Source organism: Aythya fuligula, chromosome W, assembly GCF_009819795.1.
Source record: "Aythya fuligula isolate bAytFul2 chromosome W, bAytFul2.pri, whole genome shotgun sequence".
NCBI lineage: Eukaryota > Metazoa > Chordata > Aves > Anseriformes > Anatidae > Aythya > Aythya fuligula.
In genome coordinates, this window is record NC_045594.1 from 13,485,718 (window position 1) to 13,504,954 (window position 19,237).

At 49.0% G+C, this 19,237-nt stretch overlaps 2 protein-coding genes across 2 annotated transcripts; both read left to right on the forward strand.

Annotated features, from left to right (window-relative positions):
- The first annotated feature begins 4,860 nt into the window (after nt 1-4,860).
- On the forward strand, nt 4,861-5,430 carry LOC116501348 (olfactory receptor 14J1-like). Its single transcript, XM_032206863.1, has one exon. The coding sequence runs from the start codon at nt 4,861-4,863 to the stop codon at nt 5,428-5,430; it is 570 nt and encodes a 189-aa protein (XP_032062754.1).
- A 535-nt stretch (nt 5,431-5,965) lies between these two features.
- On the forward strand, nt 5,966-6,517 carry LOC116501349 (olfactory receptor 14A16-like; the record flags this gene model as incomplete). The annotated part of the gene is made up of 1 exon (XM_032206864.1): nt 5,966-6,517. A coding segment is annotated over one exon (552 nt), but the record flags the coding sequence as incomplete, so codon positions are not given.
- Between the last annotated feature and the right edge of the window lie 12,720 nt (nt 6,518-19,237).

A 19,237-nucleotide genomic window follows, 5' to 3' on the forward strand; every position in this document is an offset into this window, starting at 1 on the left:
AGTACATTCTGCACTTGTAGCCCAGAAGGCCAACTGCATCCTGGGCTCCATAAGCAGAGGAGTGGCCAGCAGGTAGACAGAGGTCACTTCTACTTCTAGTCCTTGTACTCTGCCCTTGGGAGGCCCCACTTGGAGTCCTGCATCCAGAACTGGGCCCCCAGCAGGAGAAGTATGTGCATCTGGTAGAACAGGTGCAGAGGAGGGCCGCAAAGATGATCAAGGGGTTGGAGCACGTCTCCTATGAAGAAAGGCTAAGAGAGCTGGGGCTGTTCAGCCTGGAGAAAAGAAGGCTCAGCGTTGACCTCTCTGTGGCCTTTCAGTACTTAAATGGTGCTTATAAAAAAGATGGAGAGTGACTCTTTGCTCAATCAGGTAATGACAGCACGAGGGAGAATTGTTCTAAGCTAAATGAGGGGAGATTTAGATTAGATGTTAGGAGGAAACTCTTCACTCAGAGGGAGGTGAGGCACTGGAAGAGGTTGCTGAGAGACCTTAGAGGTGCCCCATCCCTGGAGCTGATCAAGAGCAGGTTAGATGATGCCCTGGGCAACCTGACCTCATGGGGGACATCCCTGCTTATGGCCAGGGGGTTGGAACTAGGTGACCTTTAAGGTCCCTTCCAACAGGAGCCATTCTCTTATTCTATGGTCTCACTAGCTCTACTTCAAGCATGACTCCCATGCCATCAGCCTTCCTGTGGTCTCTCACCTGACTAGAACAGAAGGTGCCTCACCATCATCTTCAATTCCAAGTGCATGCTTCTGCCGTTTACGATCCCTATCTGTGCCACATTCCTCCTGCTGGTCCGTCAGCTCCAGAGACAGAAGTGACCTCCCAGCCTCCTTCACAGCCATTGCCTCCTGCAGGCCCACCAGATCCAGAGGCACATCTGACCTCATCCCAGCATTCCCAGCCAGCTCCTCCTTGTGGCCTCTGATCTGATCACACACCTGTCACCTCACATGCCTCTTCCAATGCCATGGGACTGCTGCAGGACCTCACAGTCCCTGCCCTGCCCCAAGGGGACAAGCAGCTGAAGTTAGGGATAGGAGTGGGGTTGAAGCTGAGATGTGCTGTGTGCATGCTGGAGCGCTTTGGGGGTTAGATTATCAGGTTAATGTTTAGGGATTAGAGGTCACCCTCCAGGGTCAAAGGAATGGCAAAGCATCGAGGGAGGGATTGATGTTCGGCTTAAGGATCCTGCTCAAGGTTTAGGATAAGGGCAAACTTTGAGGACTTCAGTTTAGGTCTGGTTTGGGGGTTAAGGCTAAGGCTGGCTTTTTATTCCTTGATTAGGCTTTATCATTCTTCTGCTTGCCCTCCTATTAGCAGATGAGTTTGACATCTGCCATTTCCATGTTCTGAGGAATGTCTTTGATCTATCTGTCCTTTCCAAGGTCTTTGAGATAGGTCTTATGATGACATCTGCAGATCCACTTCAACCTCTCTCACCCTTCCCATACCACCTCTAGGCAACCTGAGGACTGACTGGGAGGATGGTGGTTTAGGAAAGGGCTTCATGAAGATCTCTGAGGAGGGCTGTATTTGGGCTTCTCACACACCGTGATGGCAGTATCTTAGAAAACAGTGACACTCGTGAGGACAGAAGAGTAGGTGGATAAGGCCTTGGCCTGCCAACACAGGACACACACACACCTGAAAACTGCATGAGAGGGAAGAGGAAGATTGGATCCAAAATGTAGATTATGAAATCAAAGGCCGTGAGTATCACCGTGGCACTGCAGAACAGCTCCAGCAATGGGGCAAAACCACAGAAGATATCTATGACACTGGGGCCACAGAAGAATAGCTGGGAGGAGAAGAAATAATTCCTGTACATGAGAGAAATTCCCCTGGTTCAGGTACAGCTGCCTTCTGGAGCCAGACCTCCCACTTCTCGAGCCTTGCAGAGCACAGGGATGGCAAACAGCCCAGGGCTGACTGTAGGGCATGGTCCCCAGAAGGAAGCACGGCATCTGCAGGTGTTTGTTGGGAGGCACAAGCACAGTGTTGAGGGTGTTCCACATCCCAGTCACCGTGCTGGTCATGTGAGAGAGGAAGAAGAGATTTATGCATGGGTAGAGGATCTTCCATGTGTGTTACTGGGAAAACTCAACAAATGCTATCTTAGTGTCCAATTCCCTTCTTGGAAAACCTTTTAGAGCATTCAGTTCCCCCCTCTCTTGTTAGAACACATTCAGAGGGGTGAAATGATCCCTGTCAGTCATGGCTGAGGTGTCCTGCCATGCCATGGGAACACAATAGGAATTAAGGGAGAGAATCATTTGTACTCATGTTTGACAATCAAATTTTAATAGCATAAAATCAGTCTCTCCCAAATTCATCAAGGAGTGGTCAGTGATGACTTCAGTCTGCTTCAACCACCACACCCCAGCAGAGACCCTGCTGCCTTGGGGAGCTGTCAGCCCTGAGGCCTTGGGGACACCTCGAGGGAGCCCAATGGCACAGAGCAAGCGATGCCATGGTCGGGTGCTGTGCTGCTGAGCTGGGCTGGGCTCGTGGGCCCAAGGGCAGCTCCTGGCAAGCACTGCAGAGAGACAGCTGTGCCCAGGAGCAGCTCCTCTGCACAGCGCAGCAGGGCTGGGGGCTCTGACCGCAGCTGGCACACACAGAGGAGAGAAGGAGAGAGGGCTTGGAGGCACTGAGGAGCGCAACAACAGAGGGCAGCGTGTGGCAGGACACATCTGCAGGCTCTTGACACCGTGAGGCTCTGGCAGCAGGGCAATGCAGGTGGGATTGCCAGAAGGGTCTTCTACAGCTGGCACATCTGATGGCTGATAGCATCTGTCAGGATGGGTCTTCCTTGTTCTCCAGCGAGGAGTATAATATGCTTTAGAGAATGGCATTTAAAATTAGATTTTTCAAGAGGAAGACCAAGGCAGGGGCTACCTGAAAGGCAAGACTTTTATTGTAGCCTGTGCTTGCAGATACCTGTGGTAGAGCGGAAGCTGGTTTCATGGTAATAGGTGGTCAGGTTTGTACTGCAGACTGAGACTCCTAGAGCATTGCAATGAGGGATCAATAGTTCATCAATGAACTTCATAAAGTCCTGTACCACACCTCCACCCACAGACTGCACCATCATCATCCTTGTGGTCCTCTCAGGTTTTATCCTAGCTGATCTTAAGGAGCTGAAAACTCTCTGATGCCCAGTGCCCTGTCTTTGAGAGGTCTCTGCCGGCTTGAGATGAGCACAGATCACCTGCAGTGAGCATGAGCTGCCTCCTCTGCAGCACAGGAGGATCTGCTGAGTGTCCATCTGTCCCTCCCTGACCTTGCCTCCCCTGGCAGCAGCACGCTGGCATTCCTCCTGGCTTCTCCAGCTGGCCGTGCCGCTGCTGGTCTTGTTCCCAGGCTGACTGGGGATGGGGCTTTCACATGCCCATGGAGTGAGCCCTCGGTGTGCTTGGGGGAAGGGGAGTACGGGGACAAGGTGAGTGGTCTGGAGTTGGGCATTTTGAACCTGGATTCCTCTGCTCTCAGCAGTGTTCAGATTCTTTTCAGATGAAAAACTGAGTAAAATTTTCCTGCAGCTCTCACAGGGAGGGTGAGACCAGCACTGGTGGACAGATTGTCTGTCCTCACTAAAGGACACTCTGTGCTATAGGGACAGTCTCTTTTTCTCTGAGCAGACACAAAGTTTCCCTTCAAGTGCAGGGGGAATGCCCAGGATTTCTGTTTTAGAAAAACTCAGCAGTGTCCAGGTTCTGTAGGCACTGGAACAGGCACCACAGGGAAGTGGTCACAGCACTGAGGCTGTCAGAAGTCAAACATCTGGGCAACTCAGCCATATAGACTGATTTTTGGGTGGTCATGTACAAATTCAGGGGTGGGATCTGATGATCCTTGTGGAACACTTCCAAGTCAGGATATTCTATGATTCTATGACTCTAGGGACATAGAAGCAGAATTGCACTGTAGCTCAAAGACCGGCCAACACAGGGCAGCTGAGACCAGAACCGATAGATTGACTGGCTCTCCTCTCTGAAGGGCACTCTGCTCTAAAATGCAGTATCTGTGACTCTGGAGATCTACAAGGTTTCACTTGGAGTGCAGCTGAATGCCCAGGATTTATGCCTTAGAAGGACTCCTCAGATGTGGTGGAGCAGCTGAACAAAGAGTACAAATCAAATAACAAAAAAACAAATAAATACGTAAATCTCCACGTGTCTGCTCTGTGATGAACTTTGAGCAAAACTGGGGAAATCTGATATGAACTGAAGTGAATGTGAGACTGCACCATGTTCCTACCATGTTGCTACCTTGAGCTGTAGTGCATGACTGATTCTTCCATTGCCCACAGAAAAGCACTCTTCTCCCAGACAGACTCAGTATCAGCTGGAAGTCATTAAAGGGACCTTCAAAATAACTGCCTGCAAGTGGAAAATCTTTTTGATGGTTTTAAATGAGAAAATTGAATTTTCCTCTGATAAGTCTGCTGTACATTATTACTATTCTTTCTCTTTGTGCAGGACCACTTCACAGAAAAAACAGATGCCCAACAGCAGCTCAGTCACTGAATTCCTGCTGCTGGCATTCGCAGACATGCGCGAGCTGCAGCTCCTGCACTTCGTGCTCTTCCTGGGCATCTACCTGGCTGCCCTCCTGGGCAACGGCCTCATCCTCAGCGCCGTAGCCTGCCACCACCGCCTCCACACCCCCATGTACTTCTTCCTCCTCAACCTGGCCCTCCTCGCCGTGGGCTGCATCTCCACCACTCTGCCCAAAGCCATAGCCAATGCCCTCTGGGACACCAGGGCCATCTCCTATAAAGCATGTGCTGCCCAACTCTTTCTCTTTGCTTTCTTTGTAGTAGCTGAGTATTGCCTCCTCACTGTCATGGCCTACGACCGCTACGTTGCCATCTGCAAGCCCCTGCACTACGGGAGCCTCCTGGACAGCAGAGCTTGTGCCCAGATGGCAGCAGCTGCCTGGGGCAGTGGCTTTCTCAATGCTGTCCTGCACACTGCCAACACATTTTCCCTGCCCCTCTGCCACGGCAACGCTGTGGACCAGTTCTTCTGTGAAATCCCCCACATCCTCAAGCTTTCCTGCTCAGACTACTACCTCAGGGAAGTTGGGGCACTTGTGTTTAGTTTTTCTTCAGCCTTTGGTTGTTTTGTTTTCATTGTGCTGTCCTACATGCAGATCTTCAGGGCAGTGCTGAGGATGCCCTCTTCTCAGGGCCGGCACAAAGCCTTTTCCACGTGCCTCCCTCACCTGGCCGTTGTCTCCCTCTTTGTCAGCACTGCCATGTTTGCCTACCTGAAGTCTCCCTCCATCTCTTCCCCATCCCTGGACCTGGTGGTAGCATTTCTATACTCGGTGGTGCCTCCAGTATTGAATCCTCTCATCTACAGTATGAGGAACCAGGAGCTCAAGGAAGCCTTGTGGAGATTGATGACTTAATGTGTTTCAGGAGAATAAGTGGTCAGTCTGCTTCTGCAGATGAGTCATAATGTCACTTATTGGAACAGCCCATATTCTGTTCCTTTGTGTTTGTGTGTTTGTGTGCATTTATTAATAGATTTCCTTAGTTTTAGTTCGGTTAATGTTACCCAATAAAATGATATTGGTCATCCCAATTCAACTTCAATATGTATTTTCAAGTCTAGCTCAGTGACTATACACAAAGAGCCCATCTGTCTGTGAACTTCAGGAAGGAGCCTGCACTGCCTGGTCTGACGTGCTTCCTCTGAGACCTGGCCTAGTTCTGCAGGGGCAGTGCCTGTGTGCAAGGATGCAGAGGAAGAGAGTCCAATCCCAGCAGCACGGCCAGGGAGCACCAGTATTTGGGGCCTACCTGGCTGCCCTCTCGGCCACCAGGGCCATCTCTTATCAAGGATGTGCTGCACAGGTCTTCTTTTTTTTCTTCTTGGTTGGAGCAGAGTATTCCCTTCTCACCGTCTTGGCCTACGACCGCTACGTTGCCATCTGCAAGCCCCTGCACTATGGGAGCCTCCTGGGCAGCACAGCTTGTGCCCAGATGGCAGCAGCTGCCTGGGGCAGTGGCTTTCTCAATGCTGTCCTGCACACAGCCACTACATTTTCCCTGCCCCTCTGCCAAGGCAATGCTGTGGAGCAGTTCTTCTGTGAAATCCCCCACATCCTCAAGCTCTCCTGCTCAGACTACTACCTCAGGGAAGTTGGGTTTATTGCATTTAGCTTTTGTTTAGGTGTTTCTTGCTTTGTTTTCATTGTGCTGTCCTATGTGCAGATCTTCAGGGCTGTGCTGAGGATGCCCTCTGAGCAGGGCCGGCACAAAGCCTTTTCCACGTGCCTCCCTCACCTGGCCGTGGTCTCCCTGTTTGTCAGTACTGGCATGGTTGCCTACCTGAAGCCCAACTCAGTCTCTTCCCCATTCCTGGATCTGCTGGTGTCACTTCTGTACTCCATGTTACCTCCACCAGTGAACCCCCTCATTTACAGCATGAGGAACCAGGAGCTCAAGGATGCACTGAGGAAATTGTTTGAATACATATTTCTTAAGAAATAATAGTGTGCCGTTACATTCCGAGTTTATCTCAGAAACAGTTAGGAAAGTAATTTGGTGTTATTTTTCTTGATAAATATGTTCTTCAAGTTGTGAAGTCGATTTAATTAATGTCATTGTTAGCCTCCTACCTGTTCATTTATCTCTTTACTTTTCCTGATCATCTCATGTGTATCTAAAGCCAGGCTTTCTGTGTAGCTATAGACAATAAAGAAACAAGCAGAAATTCATAGGTCTCAGCTGCAGTGTATTCCTATCTCCTGTGAACTACCAAAGAAACTATTAAAAAAAAAAATAGCAAAAGCTATTTGTGACAGTGATGCTTGACAACTTCCTTGAAACAGGGCCTCAATAGATATAGCTGATTTTTAGGAGGACAGACATTTTCATAATGGGAGCTCAGCTTTCCCCTCTCCTTCCATTTTCCACCTTCTATTGCTGAGTGTGACATCATATGGTATGGAATATCTCTGTGGCTGGTTTAGGTCAGCTGCCCTAGTGATATCCCTTCCCTGTCTCTTGCACACCCACAGCCTGCTGGCTCTTTGGGGAGGGGGGACTAGAGGGATCCCTGATGCTATGAAAGCATTGCTCAGCAGTAGACAAAACACTACCATGATACCAGTGCTGTTCTAGCTACTCAAGCAGAGCACAGCACTGTGTGGGCTTCTACACGAAAAGGTAACTCTGTCCCAGACAGAACCAGTGCAGGACCACACACTGGACAAGAAGGCTCCTTCTGAGCTCTGTGGGGAGTCAGGAAGATCCTAATAAGCACCAGGATGATGAAGGAAGCCCAAAGGCCCTTCTGAAGGTTGACTTATTCCCACCTGGGAGGCAGTGCTGGGCAGTGGGAAGGGTTATGAGAAAGACATGTGAGAAGGCCGTGAGAAACAAGGAAATATCACTGCCATTAACCCAGGCCTGCAAAAAATCACTCTCTGGCCTCCTCTGTCAGGCCAGCGTGAGCCCAGGAGACAGCAGTGAATGGAGCCCACGGACCAAAAGCCTGTCTGAGGTGGGCTGACCAGAGCTCAAGTGCTCAATCTGGTGTGAGCAGGCAGAGGAGAGCTCTGCAGCCACAGGGCACGCAGCAGCCCCAGCAAAGGAGCCTGGCAAGTGACTCCTTGCAGCCCTGGGGCAATGGCAGTGACCCCATGAGCTGGGTCTGCCTCCCAGCCTGCCCAGCATGGCCCTGCAGAGTGCCCCCGTGCCCCGGGCACCACAGCTCCCTCGCTCTGCAGAGCAGCACCTCTGGTTGTCATGTCAGAGATCTCAAATTTTGACTAAACTCATACCTCATAGGTGTTTTTAGTTTTCTCCTTAGGGGTGGCTACGGCCTCCAAGATGCCTGAGAGGAGGTAAATCCTGCACGAAGGCCTGCAAAATGTTACCCTGGATCCATAGGAGTCATTCTGGAAACAAGGCTTCTTCATAGGATGTACACTTTTGTGGAGGTGTGGAGTGGATGGGAACGTGCAGGATGCTCCTACAGAACTTTGTGCCCTTTTCCCTACCGACTACAACACCACTTCTGTCTCAGGAACAGAGTAGCCAGCAGAGTGAGACAGATACTCTGAGATCATGAAAGCCATCAGAAAGCTGATCCCAATAAGATAACCAATATGAGGATGACAGGAGAAGCCTGGCCAAGAGGGAAGTGAGATTTAGGGGAGGGAAGAGGAGTTTAGGAAGCAGAAATTAACGATTTTGTAGAGGTAAGAGGTTTCATGCAATATTGATGGTGCTTTAAAACTGGCTTAAAACAGTCATGTAAAACCCTTACCCTGTTTGGACCAGTAACCCTAATCCCAAAACCTGAATGTTGCTCCAACACCTTGACAGAAATCCCCTGCAGTAATACCTGACCTCAGAGTATCCCTTCAAGCAGAACTCAGCCCATAGCACCTTTCCTTACCTTTACTCTCTTGCTCATCCTAATCCCTTCCCTTAACACTAGCATTAAAACACTTTATTTAACCCTAGACGACTTCTTGGCAGACCTAAAGAAAACCATAAACCACGAAGCTTGTCCATACCCCAGCCACAGACCTGACACCCTATGCAGAACACCAAATCCTCCCAACAAACCGTTGCTTAAACTCTAACACAGATAGGTGAGCCCTAGTTGAAGGCCAGTTGGCAGGTGACTTTGGGCAACCTAATCTAATGGAAATTGTCCCTGTCCCTAGAAGAAGGTTTGACTAGACGATCACAGAATCACAGAATCATCTAGGTTGGAAGAGACCTCCAAGATCATCTAGTCCAACCTCTGACCTAACACTAAGCAGTCCTCCACAAAACCATATTACTAAGTTCAACATCTGAACATCTTTTAAAGACCTCCAGGAATGGTGACTCCACCACTTCCATGGGGAGCCCATTCCAATGCCTAACAACCCTTTCAGTAAAGTTTTTCCTAATATCCAACCTAAACCTCCCCTGGTGCAACTTTAGCCCATTCCCCCTCGTCCAGTCACTGGGCACGTGGGAGAACAGACCAATCCCCACCTCGCTACGGCCTCCTTTGAGGTAGCTGTTTAGAGCAAAAAGGTCACCCCTGATCCTCCTCTTCTCCAGACTGAACAATCCCAGCTCCCTCAGCTGCTCCTTGTAAGACTTGTTCTGGGTTACACGTACTTGGGTAGTGTAAGGTACGATGCAATTCTTTTTGCCTTCTGCATCTACAGCACAGGAAGTAGGATTGATTGGACAATAGAGTAGGGTAAAAAAAGTAAATGTCTTTACTTTTCATCCCGAGTTTTCTACAAAAGACCCAAGAGAGACCATGGATGACCATGTACCTACTAATATTTAATCTGAATTTCTCTGGTTCCAATGGTCATTTCAAATTTATTTTATTTTATTTTATTTTATTTTATTTTATTTTATTTTATTATTTTATTTTATCCCCCTGAAAACATGTGACTTGTTTTAGAAAGGGTTTCATGTGCTGGGCTGGGCTGCATTTACAGGGACAAAGATGACTGCTGGCAGTGGAGGTGTCAGACCTCCAGACTCTGCTTTTCCTCCTGATGGAGGTCTCCAAAGAAGTCATGCTGTATCAATAGCAACAGGAGAATGATGTTCCAAACTGAAATGCAACAACATTCAGCCTTTGAAACAAGAAAATATTTTTATTATGTGCTTTGTGAAATCTTTTCCCTTAACTATGTCATGCAAGCTCTGCAGTTAGATGCACAAGGTGTGAAACCTTGAAGAAAACTATGGAGGAGATATTAGGAATTTCTGCATTTTAATGAGTTCCACAGTGTATTGTGGTGCTGAGTCTATGAAGCTCAGGTACTGAGAGGAGAATAATGTAACTGCTTGAGCAAGTAAAGTCAGGAGGAAAAGCTGATGTGACTTGGAGTATTAATGGGCCCCATTGAGGGCTGTTACTAACAAAGCCTCCCCAGGGACTAGTTAGGGTAGATAATTGGAGGCCATGGTTACAGACAGGCAAAGCACTGTGCTGAGAAATGTCTTTGTTGGTTTTGGTGAAGTAAAAGATCCAAGGCCTGACCCCAGCCACTGGGAGGGGAGATCCTGCACCCCCACGTCCGGTCAAGGCTCTTCCTGGGGTCTGTGGGATGTGGTGGGCAGTGGAATGCCATGAGAAGAACAGTGGTATGACACCTCTGAACTGCTGCACAGGGTTGCAAGGAATCTATAAGGCCCCATCACAATGAGTATAACATATCTCCTCCTAAGCTACTGCCAAGGGGAAAAACCTTCACGGCTGTTGGGCCTTCCCTTTTTACCAGCACACTCTGCCTTCTTCTCTGCAGGCTTTCCATTGCTGTTCCACACATTGCCCTACTTTCTTGAAGTCTGCAGACACCCATCTCTGTTCACCACCTTGCTTTCATGCCTTCCTTTCACTGATGTCTCGTCAGCTCTCACCAGCTGTTCGTTGAAACACAAAGCCAGGGTCTGATCAGAGGGTGACCTCTGGCACCACAGCATGACCCTTTGAGGGACATTTCTCCCTCCTTGTGACCAGTGCCAGCTTTCCATGGAACACTTTGTGGCATTTTTTTTCTCTCCTGCTATTTCCAACTACCAAAGAAAGCTCTATCAGGGTGGAAACCACTCCTGAAGTAGGCATCCCAACCCAGCAGGCTCCTTGCGGTCTCTCAGCCAAGCAGACACAAGTCACCTCAGCAGCAGCTTCCAAGCCAGGGACCTGCTGCTGGCCTTGCAGCTTCTTGGCTACACACAGCCAAGCCTTGTGCCTCCTGCTGCCCACTCATGGACTCAAGCAGAAGGGACAGGACAATCCATGTTGGGGCCTTCTTTCTGTCTGGGTCGTTCTGGGTCTGGAGGCAGAGGGGATCCCCCAGTCAGCATGCCAGGCAGGAGACTTCTGCTGGCCTAGCAGGGCCACTGCCAGATGTCAGCCCAAAAGTGCAGATCTCAGGTCTATGTCAAGGCTGACCTGCCACCTACAGACACAAGTGACCTCACAGTCCCTTTCTGTGACATGCTCCTGCTGCTGCCCTATCACGTGCAGAGACAGAAGTGACCTCACAGTCACTGCCACAGTCACATTCCTCCTGCTGGGGCAGGAAATGCTGAGGCAGAGCTGAGCTCCTCAGAGCATCCCCACCCATCTCTTCCTTGTGGCCCACAAGCTGATCAGATCAGGGTGAGCAAGAGACTCAAGATAAAGGGAAGTGGCTATAGGCTGTGTTTTGTCTTGAAGGGATACTTTGAAGTCAGGCATAAGAGTAGTGGTTTCCTGTCAGGGTGTGGAGTAGCATTTAGATTTGGGGATTAATGTCACTGGTCAGAATAGGGGAATGGCTTTACATGACTGTTTTAAGCCAGCGTTACAGCAGAATCAACATTGCCTGAATGTTCTAACCTCACAGAAATCATTAATTTCTGCTGGCCAAATACCTTTTCCCTCCCTCAAATCTCACATCTCTCCTGGCCAGGCTTTTCCTGACTTTCCCATATCAGTCATTTTCTTAGGGGCAGCTTTCTGATGGCTTTCATGATCTCAGAGTACCCATCTCATATCTATTGGCTACTCCTCTCTTGAGACTGACATGGCACCCAAGTCAGGATGGAAAATATCCCAAAGGCTGTAGGTGAACCCTGCACAAAATGCCCAGCAGTTCTTGTACCACCCCAAAATTTTGTTTCCTGCCTCCAACTTTTAGATACGGAATGGCTTCTGTGCACCCAGGCTATCTTTTTCCAAACCCTCATGCATGGTTCAGTTTGCCCCAAGCGTCTTGGAGGCAGTGGCCCTCTCTGTGTAGAAAACTGAAAGCAGTCCTAAAGGATGACTTCAGGCAAAAGCTGACACCTCTGACATGACAACCCCTACCCAAGACCTCTTCCACTATGGGGCCTACCAGGTACTTAGAAGGAGCTGATCTCAGAAACTACATGCACAGGAAGTGCCTTCTGCTGCCCTACCATGGACACTGGCAGATGTGAGCCTAAAGGCACAGATCCCAGCCAGGAGTCGAGGGTGACCTGTTGGCTACTTCAGAAAGCAGTCACCTCACAGGCCATTTAACAGCCATTTGCTTCCTGCTGGACTTAGTGTTTCTGATGCACCACTGAGCTTATAATGCCACACCTACAAAACACCCCCTTTTTGGGCCAGGACCTGCCCAGGTAGTAGTGAGCTGGTTTTCATCCTCCAAGCTCATGGCACACCTGCTGGGCTCCCAGTCTCTCTGACACACAGGAGCCAGTTCCGTGCCAGTCCTGGGAGGTGCTAGGGCAGGAGAGACCTTGCAGGCAATGTTCCAGCCCCGTGCCTGTTGGCGGTCTCTCAGCTCCTTATGCACAGTGGAGATCACACTCAAGTCTAGAATCCTGAAGCCAGCCTAGAAGATACTCGCCCTCCCCAGCCTCAGTGCCAGCCCCAGCCCCAGCTGGTGGTGCTGCTCTGCAGAGCAAGGGGGGCTGTGGTGCCTGGTGCACAGGGGCACTCTGCAGGGCCATGCTGGGCAGGCTGGGAGGCAGACCCAGCTCATGGGGTCACTGCCATTGCCCCAGGGCTGCAAGGAATCACTCGCCAGGCTCCTTTGCTGGAGCTTTTTTGTGCCATGGGGCTGCACAGCTCTCCTCTGCCTGCTCACACCAGATTGAGCACTTGAGCTCTGCTCAGTCCACCTTGGAGGAGATCCCCCCTTAGGAGGGAAGTGCTGCAGTGGAGGCCAGCTGTGCCACTGCCGTGCCCACTGCCTGTCCCTGCCTGCAGTCCCAGCACAGCCCCACAGCACCACTGGCACCAAGCTTCAGGAGCAGCCGGGCCTGACCCCACCAGCAGGGCTCAGCAGGACAGGGCGGCAGTGGCAAGAGAGCAGCTCTGCATGCCCCAAGTGCTGTTGCTCCCTGGCCGTGCTGCTGGGATGGGACTCTTTTCCTCTGCACCCCTGCACACGGGCACTGCCCCTGCAGAGCCAGGCCTGGTCTCAGAGCAAGGCTCCTCTCTGTAGATGCCAGAGACTGATTTTTGAAAGTGTGATTTGTGCTGTTGGACTGTGGTTGTCAAGCATGTTGTGCTTTATCCTGGCAGAAAGCTCAGCACCACATTGCTCATCCTCACCCCCGAAATGCTCATGTATTGAGATAAGGATGGTTTGATTGCAAAGGAAAGGAAGAGATGTTGCTGCTGCTGCCGCTGATGATGATGATAATGTAGTTTATTAAATCAAGCGATGCACAGTGCAATTGCTCACCAGACACTGACCGATACACAGCGCGTCCCCAAGCAGGGGTCCCCCTGAACCTGGGCAGCCTGCCTCAGGATCTCCTGTGTAGGTCCTTTGACCTTACTTTGGTTTATGTCAAAATCAGCGGTGGTGGTGGGACTTCATTCAGGCCACAGACGTCCACCATTATCTTCCACTCCCCATTAGAATTTTGCACTGTCCATACGGGACTATTAAAGGGTGAGAGAGCCTTGCTGATCACTCCTTGGCTCTCCAGTCAATGAACCAGGTCATGCAGGGGAATCAGGGAGCCTCTGTTAGTGCAATACTGCCTCAGGTGCACTGTTGTGGTAGCGATTGGCACCTGCTGCTCATTGGCCATCAGCACCTCCACAGCAGAAGGGTCCTGTGAGAGAGTGGGCAAGGTAGACAACTGTTTAAAGGTAAGCCTTTGGATCTTTGAAGTACCCTTTCCTGAAGGAGTCTATTCTAAGGGTGCACAGAGCTTCTGGGCCAGTCTCAAGGGGTTGCTTTTGCCACTCTTTCCCATTAGACTCACATCAGCCTCCAATACAGTTGACTACTGGGATTCTCCCATCATTCCAGAAATACAATTGGGTTCTGGCCCTTTTAGCTCGATGGCATTACACTACACTGTGCATTGGTGTCCTTTAAAACCTAACACCTCCTGTGGGTCTGATGTGCCAAGCGAGTAATCCTCAAAGTCCAATAGACTCAGTTGCCTCCTTCCTCCCCCCGGTTGGAGGTAGAACCCCTCTAGTCCCGCTCATAGTATTCATTACTCTGTTTGGAGGACTGCCCACCAGAAACAGGAGCAGCAATTTTCTCTGAAGAACCACTTTTTGTGAATGTTTTTCCTTGTGCTTCATGTATCCATGCCTCTAGGATGGAGGTAGATTTTCCATCCCATTTACTCATGGCTTCTCCGTGATCACACAGTTAAAACCACAGAGCTGCACGTGGTATGTACCCACTATATCACCTTTCTTGAGTAGAGGGACACTTACACCTGAGAGCTGAGGTATTGGTTCTTACAGGTGGGGAGGAAGATGTATTCTCTTGTAGTTCTTGGACCTACTCAGACAGTTTCTCCATTGCTGAGACACAGGTTCATAGGGAAGAAGAGAGACTTTCTTTGTAATGCCATAGCTGGCTAGCCAATTCATCCACCATGGGTTCCTCTTGGTCTTTCCTGGTCATTACTGCCAACGAATTGGCATATGATTATGGTGCGCTCTGTACAAACTTCTGTCACATGGGTCATGTGTACTTGACTTCATCTGGATCTTTGGACAGCTGTTAGTTTTCTAGGTTTCTACAAATCACCTTCAGCATGGGTAATTCCCTCAGGTACAGGATACCCCTGTGCATGGTGGTCCACTTGCCTGGTTGACATAGAAGATCTTCCTTCAAGGGATAACTTTCTTTCAGGCCTTAGAGGGTTAAGTTCCTTGTGCCCTTTTCCACTGGCTTTCTCAATCACCCCTCAGCTACAGGAGGATCCCAGCTGCTTGGCTTCCCTGCCCTCTAAATCCAGACTGTTAGCCCCCTTCTCTCAGCACTGGAGCAGCCAGCTGACAATGTGCTCACCGAGATGATGGCTAAAATATTTTCCCATGTCTCGTAGCTTACACTGGGATAGGGATCACATGGTTTCTGATGCTTATATGACCTCTTCTTCTTGGTCATCCTGCTTCTATGATGGCCCAACTTAGGAGAAACCTGCCTCTTCTTCCTCCTCCTTTCTTGTCTGGGTGCCTGAGTTTCTTTCCTTTCTAAAGAAAAACTGACTTTTACACCCATTGTTTTCTCCTGCATAAAGAGGCAACCGATACTGGCACAGGCTGGTTCTCTGGCCCAGCCATGGGGCCCATTGCAGGTGCTGGAGTGGCTTCAGGGCCCATCGCTGGAGTTGTTCTGGCTGCAGGGCCTTTTGGATGAGTTGAAGTGGCTGCAGTGCCTATCGCAGGTTTGGGAGTAGCTATAGGGCCTGTCACGAGTGTCAATTTAACTTTGGGCCCACCTCAGGAGCTGGAGTGCCTGCAGGGCCTGTTGCAGGGTTTGGAGTGGCTTTGGACAGGCCATATGCCTGTCATGGAGGAGAAGGGGGAGGTGCAGGAGAAAGGGAGAGGGAAGAAGTGGTGAAAAGCATCCCCCACTGTCCATCCCAGTTCCACCCACCCTGCATAGGTTTACTCCCCAAGGAGAAAAGGCAAAGACTTTAAAAGAGTGTAATTCTAAATAATTTCTAAGAGATGAAGAGATGGTTCCTGAGGTATGGAGGCAGCAATTATTTTATCCTGTCATAAGTCAGCGTTATCCAATACAGCAAAACAGTAACCTTAAACCAGCCCCCAGAACTGATAAAGAGCACACCATGGATGACAATTAGTAATGTGCTGTACAACACAATTCTGAAAACAAGCACCACAGACCCCAGATCAAAAATATCAATACTGTGATCAGCAACTGTTAAACTGATCTAATGCTTATAAGAATTTACTTTTAAAACGCTGTGATCAGATCTGTCATCTCAACCTTTGTGCTCCATGCTAGGCACCAAAAAGCCTTGCTGTGGTTTGACCCAGCAGGCAGCTCAGAACTGTACAGATATTCATCCGATGCACTGCAGGAGAGAAGAGGGAGAAAAAAAAAAGTAAAAGTTTATGAGTGAATATAAAAGCAGATTAATAGGACACAATGGAAATAATAATAACAACAATAGCAATAAATTGTTATTATTATATATTTCATTATTATTATTATTATTATATGATGATGATGATGATGATGATGATTATTATTATTATTATTTATAGACACAGATATAATTATTATTATGGCCTGGCACATCAGACCCACAAAATGTATCAGGCTCTACTAGACACCAGTGCACAGTGTACCCTAATGCCATCAAGCTAGAAAGAGGTAGAACCCACCTGTATTTCTGGAGTGACAGGGGCATCCCAGAAGTTAACTGTACTGGAGGCTGAAGTGAGTCTAACTGGGAAGGAATGGCAAAAGCACCCCACTGGGACTGGCTCAGAGGCTATGTGCATCCTTGGCATAGACTGCATCAGGAGGGAGAATTCAGAGTTCCAAGAGGGCACCACTGGTGGGGCTTTGGCATAGCTGCCTTGAAGACAAAGGACATGAAACAGTTGTCTACCTTGCTTGGCCTTCCACAGAATCCTTCTGTTGGGGGTTTGCTGAGGGTTGAAGAACAGCAGGTGCCAATGGCTACCATGGTGGCACACCTGAGGCAGCGTCGCGCTGAGACTCCCTGATTGCCATCCATGAGCTGGGTCATCAACTGGAGAGCCAAGGTGTAGATGTAGAGCTTGGGAGTGTGGTTTAGTGATGGACTTGTCAGCACTAAGGTAAAGTTGCCTGACCTGGGTGACACGTCCCAGAGTAGTGTCAGGCACAATGCAATTCTTTTTGCCTTCTGCATCTATAGCACAGGAAGTAGGACTTTGCCCTACTCTATTGACTAGGCAGGTCTTTTCACATTACTCAGTTCAGGTTTGTGTGACTGGAGGGGGACAATTTCCCAAAAGAGGCCAAGCTCATGGGTACAGCTACAGCCACAGGAAGATTTTTTTTTTTTCACTTTTTACCTTGAGTTTTCCACAGAAGACCCAAGAGACACCCTGGATGTCCAGTTGTCTACTAAGATTCATTTAGAATTTCTCAGGATCCAACAGTCATTTCAAATTTATTTTATTTTATTTTATTTTATTTTATTTTATTTTATTTTATTTTATATTTTTATTTTCTTTTATTATTTTCTGAACACACCCCTGACTTCTCTTAGAAAGGGTTTCATGTGCTGGGCTGGGCTGCACTGACAGGGACAAAGACCACTGCTGGCAGTGGAGCTGTCAGACCAGCACACTCTGCTCTTCCTCCCAATGAAGGTCTCCAAAGAAGTCACCCTGGATGAATAGCAATAGGAGAATGATGTTCAAAACTGAAATGCAGCAAAATTCAGCCTTTGAAACAAGAAAATTTTTTTATTGGTTGCTCTTTGAAATCTTCCTTAATTACATCTTGCAGCTCTGCAATTAGCTGCAAAAGGAATGAAGGCTTGAAGAAAACTATCAAAGAGATGTTAGGTGTTTCTGCATTTTAATGAGTTCCATGGTGCATTTTGGTGTTGAGTCTGTGAAGTTCAGGTACTGAGAGGACAATGATGCAACTGCTAGAGAAAGTAAAGTCAGAAGGAAAAGCTGAAGTGACTTGGAGTATTAATGGGCCCCACTGAGGGCTGTTACTAACAAAGCCTCCCCAGGGCCTTGTTAGGGCAGATAATTGGAGTCCATGATTGCAGACAGGCAAAGCACTGTGCTGAGAAATGTCTTGGTTGGTTTTGGTGATGCAGAAGAGCCAAGGTCTGGCCCCAGCCTCTGGAAGGGGAGATTCTGCACTGCCACATCTGGCTTAAGGGTCTTGCTGGGGTCTGTGGGATGTGGTGGGCAGTGTGATGCCATGAGAACAGTGGTATGACACCTCTGAGGTGCTGCACAGGGTTGCAAGGAATCAATGAGGCCCCACTGCAACGAGTATAACATCTGTCCTCATAAGCTCTAGCCAAGGTGACAAAACCTTCAGGGCTGTTGGGACCTTCCATTCTTGCCAGCACGCTCTGCCTTCTCCTCTGCAGCTTTTCCTACGTTGTCCCACAATTTGTCCTATTTCCTTGAAGTCTGCAGACAAACATCTCTGTTCACCAATTTGCTCTCATCCCTTGCTTTCTCCCATGTCTTGTCAACCCTCACCAGCTGTTCCTTGAAACACAAAGCCATGGTCTGATGAGAGGGTGACCTGTGGCACTACAGCACGACCCTTTGAGGGATATTTCTTCGTCCTCATGGCCATTGCCAACATTCCTGGGCACACATTGTGGCAAGTTTTTCTCTCCTGCTCTTTCCTACTACCACAGAAAGCTCCATCAGGGTGGAAACCACTCCTGAAGTAGGCATCCCAACCCAGCAGGCTCCTTGCGGTCTCTCAGCCAAGCAGACACAAGTCACCTCAGCAGCAGCTTCCAAGCCAGGGGCCTGCTGCTGGCCTTGCAGCTTCTTGGCTACACACAGCCAAGCCTTGTGCCTCCTGCTGCCCACTCATGCACTCAAGCAGAAGGGACAGGAAAACCCATCTGGGGGCCTTCTTTCTGCCTGGGTCCCTCTGGCTCTGGAGGCAGAGGGGATCCCCCAGTCAGCATGCCAAGCAGCTGCCTTCTGCTGGCCTAGCAGGGATATTGCCAGATTTCAGCCCAAAAGTGCAAGTCCCAGGGAGAAGGCAAGGGTGACCTGCCACCTCCAGACACAAGTGACCTCACAGTCCCTTTCCGTGACACGTTCCTGCTGCTGCCCTATCAAGTGCAGAGGCAGAAGTGACCTCACAGTCACTGCCACAGTCACATTGCTCCTGCTGGGCCGTGAGATCCTGAGGTAAAGCTAAGTTTTCTCTAGCCCCCTCGGTACCTATTTTTCACTTACTATGTTAGAGATTAAGCAAAGTTTTAGTAGGAGTGTTTGTTGTTCTGCTTGTGCTGTCAGGTCTGTGGTTGAGGTATGGACAAGCTCTGTGGTTTACGGGTGTTTTACATCTGCCAGGGAGTCTAGGGTTGAATAGAGCATTTTAATGTTAGTTTTAAGGGAAGGGATTACGGTTATCAAGAGAGAAAATTGATTCCTTTTAGAGTGTTGTAGTAGCATTTAGGTTTAGGGATTAAAATTACTGGTTCAAATAATTAAGGGCCATATGTGGCTTTTTTAATTCATTGTTACTGCAGTATTGGCATTGCAGGAATGTTTTTACCTCTATGAAACCATTAATTTCTGCTGGCCATGCTCGTCTTCCCACCCCAAAATCTCATATGTCTCTTGTCCAGGCTGCTTCTGACCTCCCCATATCTTATTGGGATCAGCTTTCTGATGACATCCGTGATCACATAGTATCTGTCTCACCTGTGTTGGCTACTCCATTCCTGAGAAGGAAGTCGTATTGTACT

Excerpts from the sequence above, each read along its gene's own strand:
- LOC116501348 (XM_032206863.1), top strand. The coding sequence starts at position 4,861 with ATGGCCTACGACCGCTACGTTGCCATCTGCAAGCCCCTGCACTACGGG.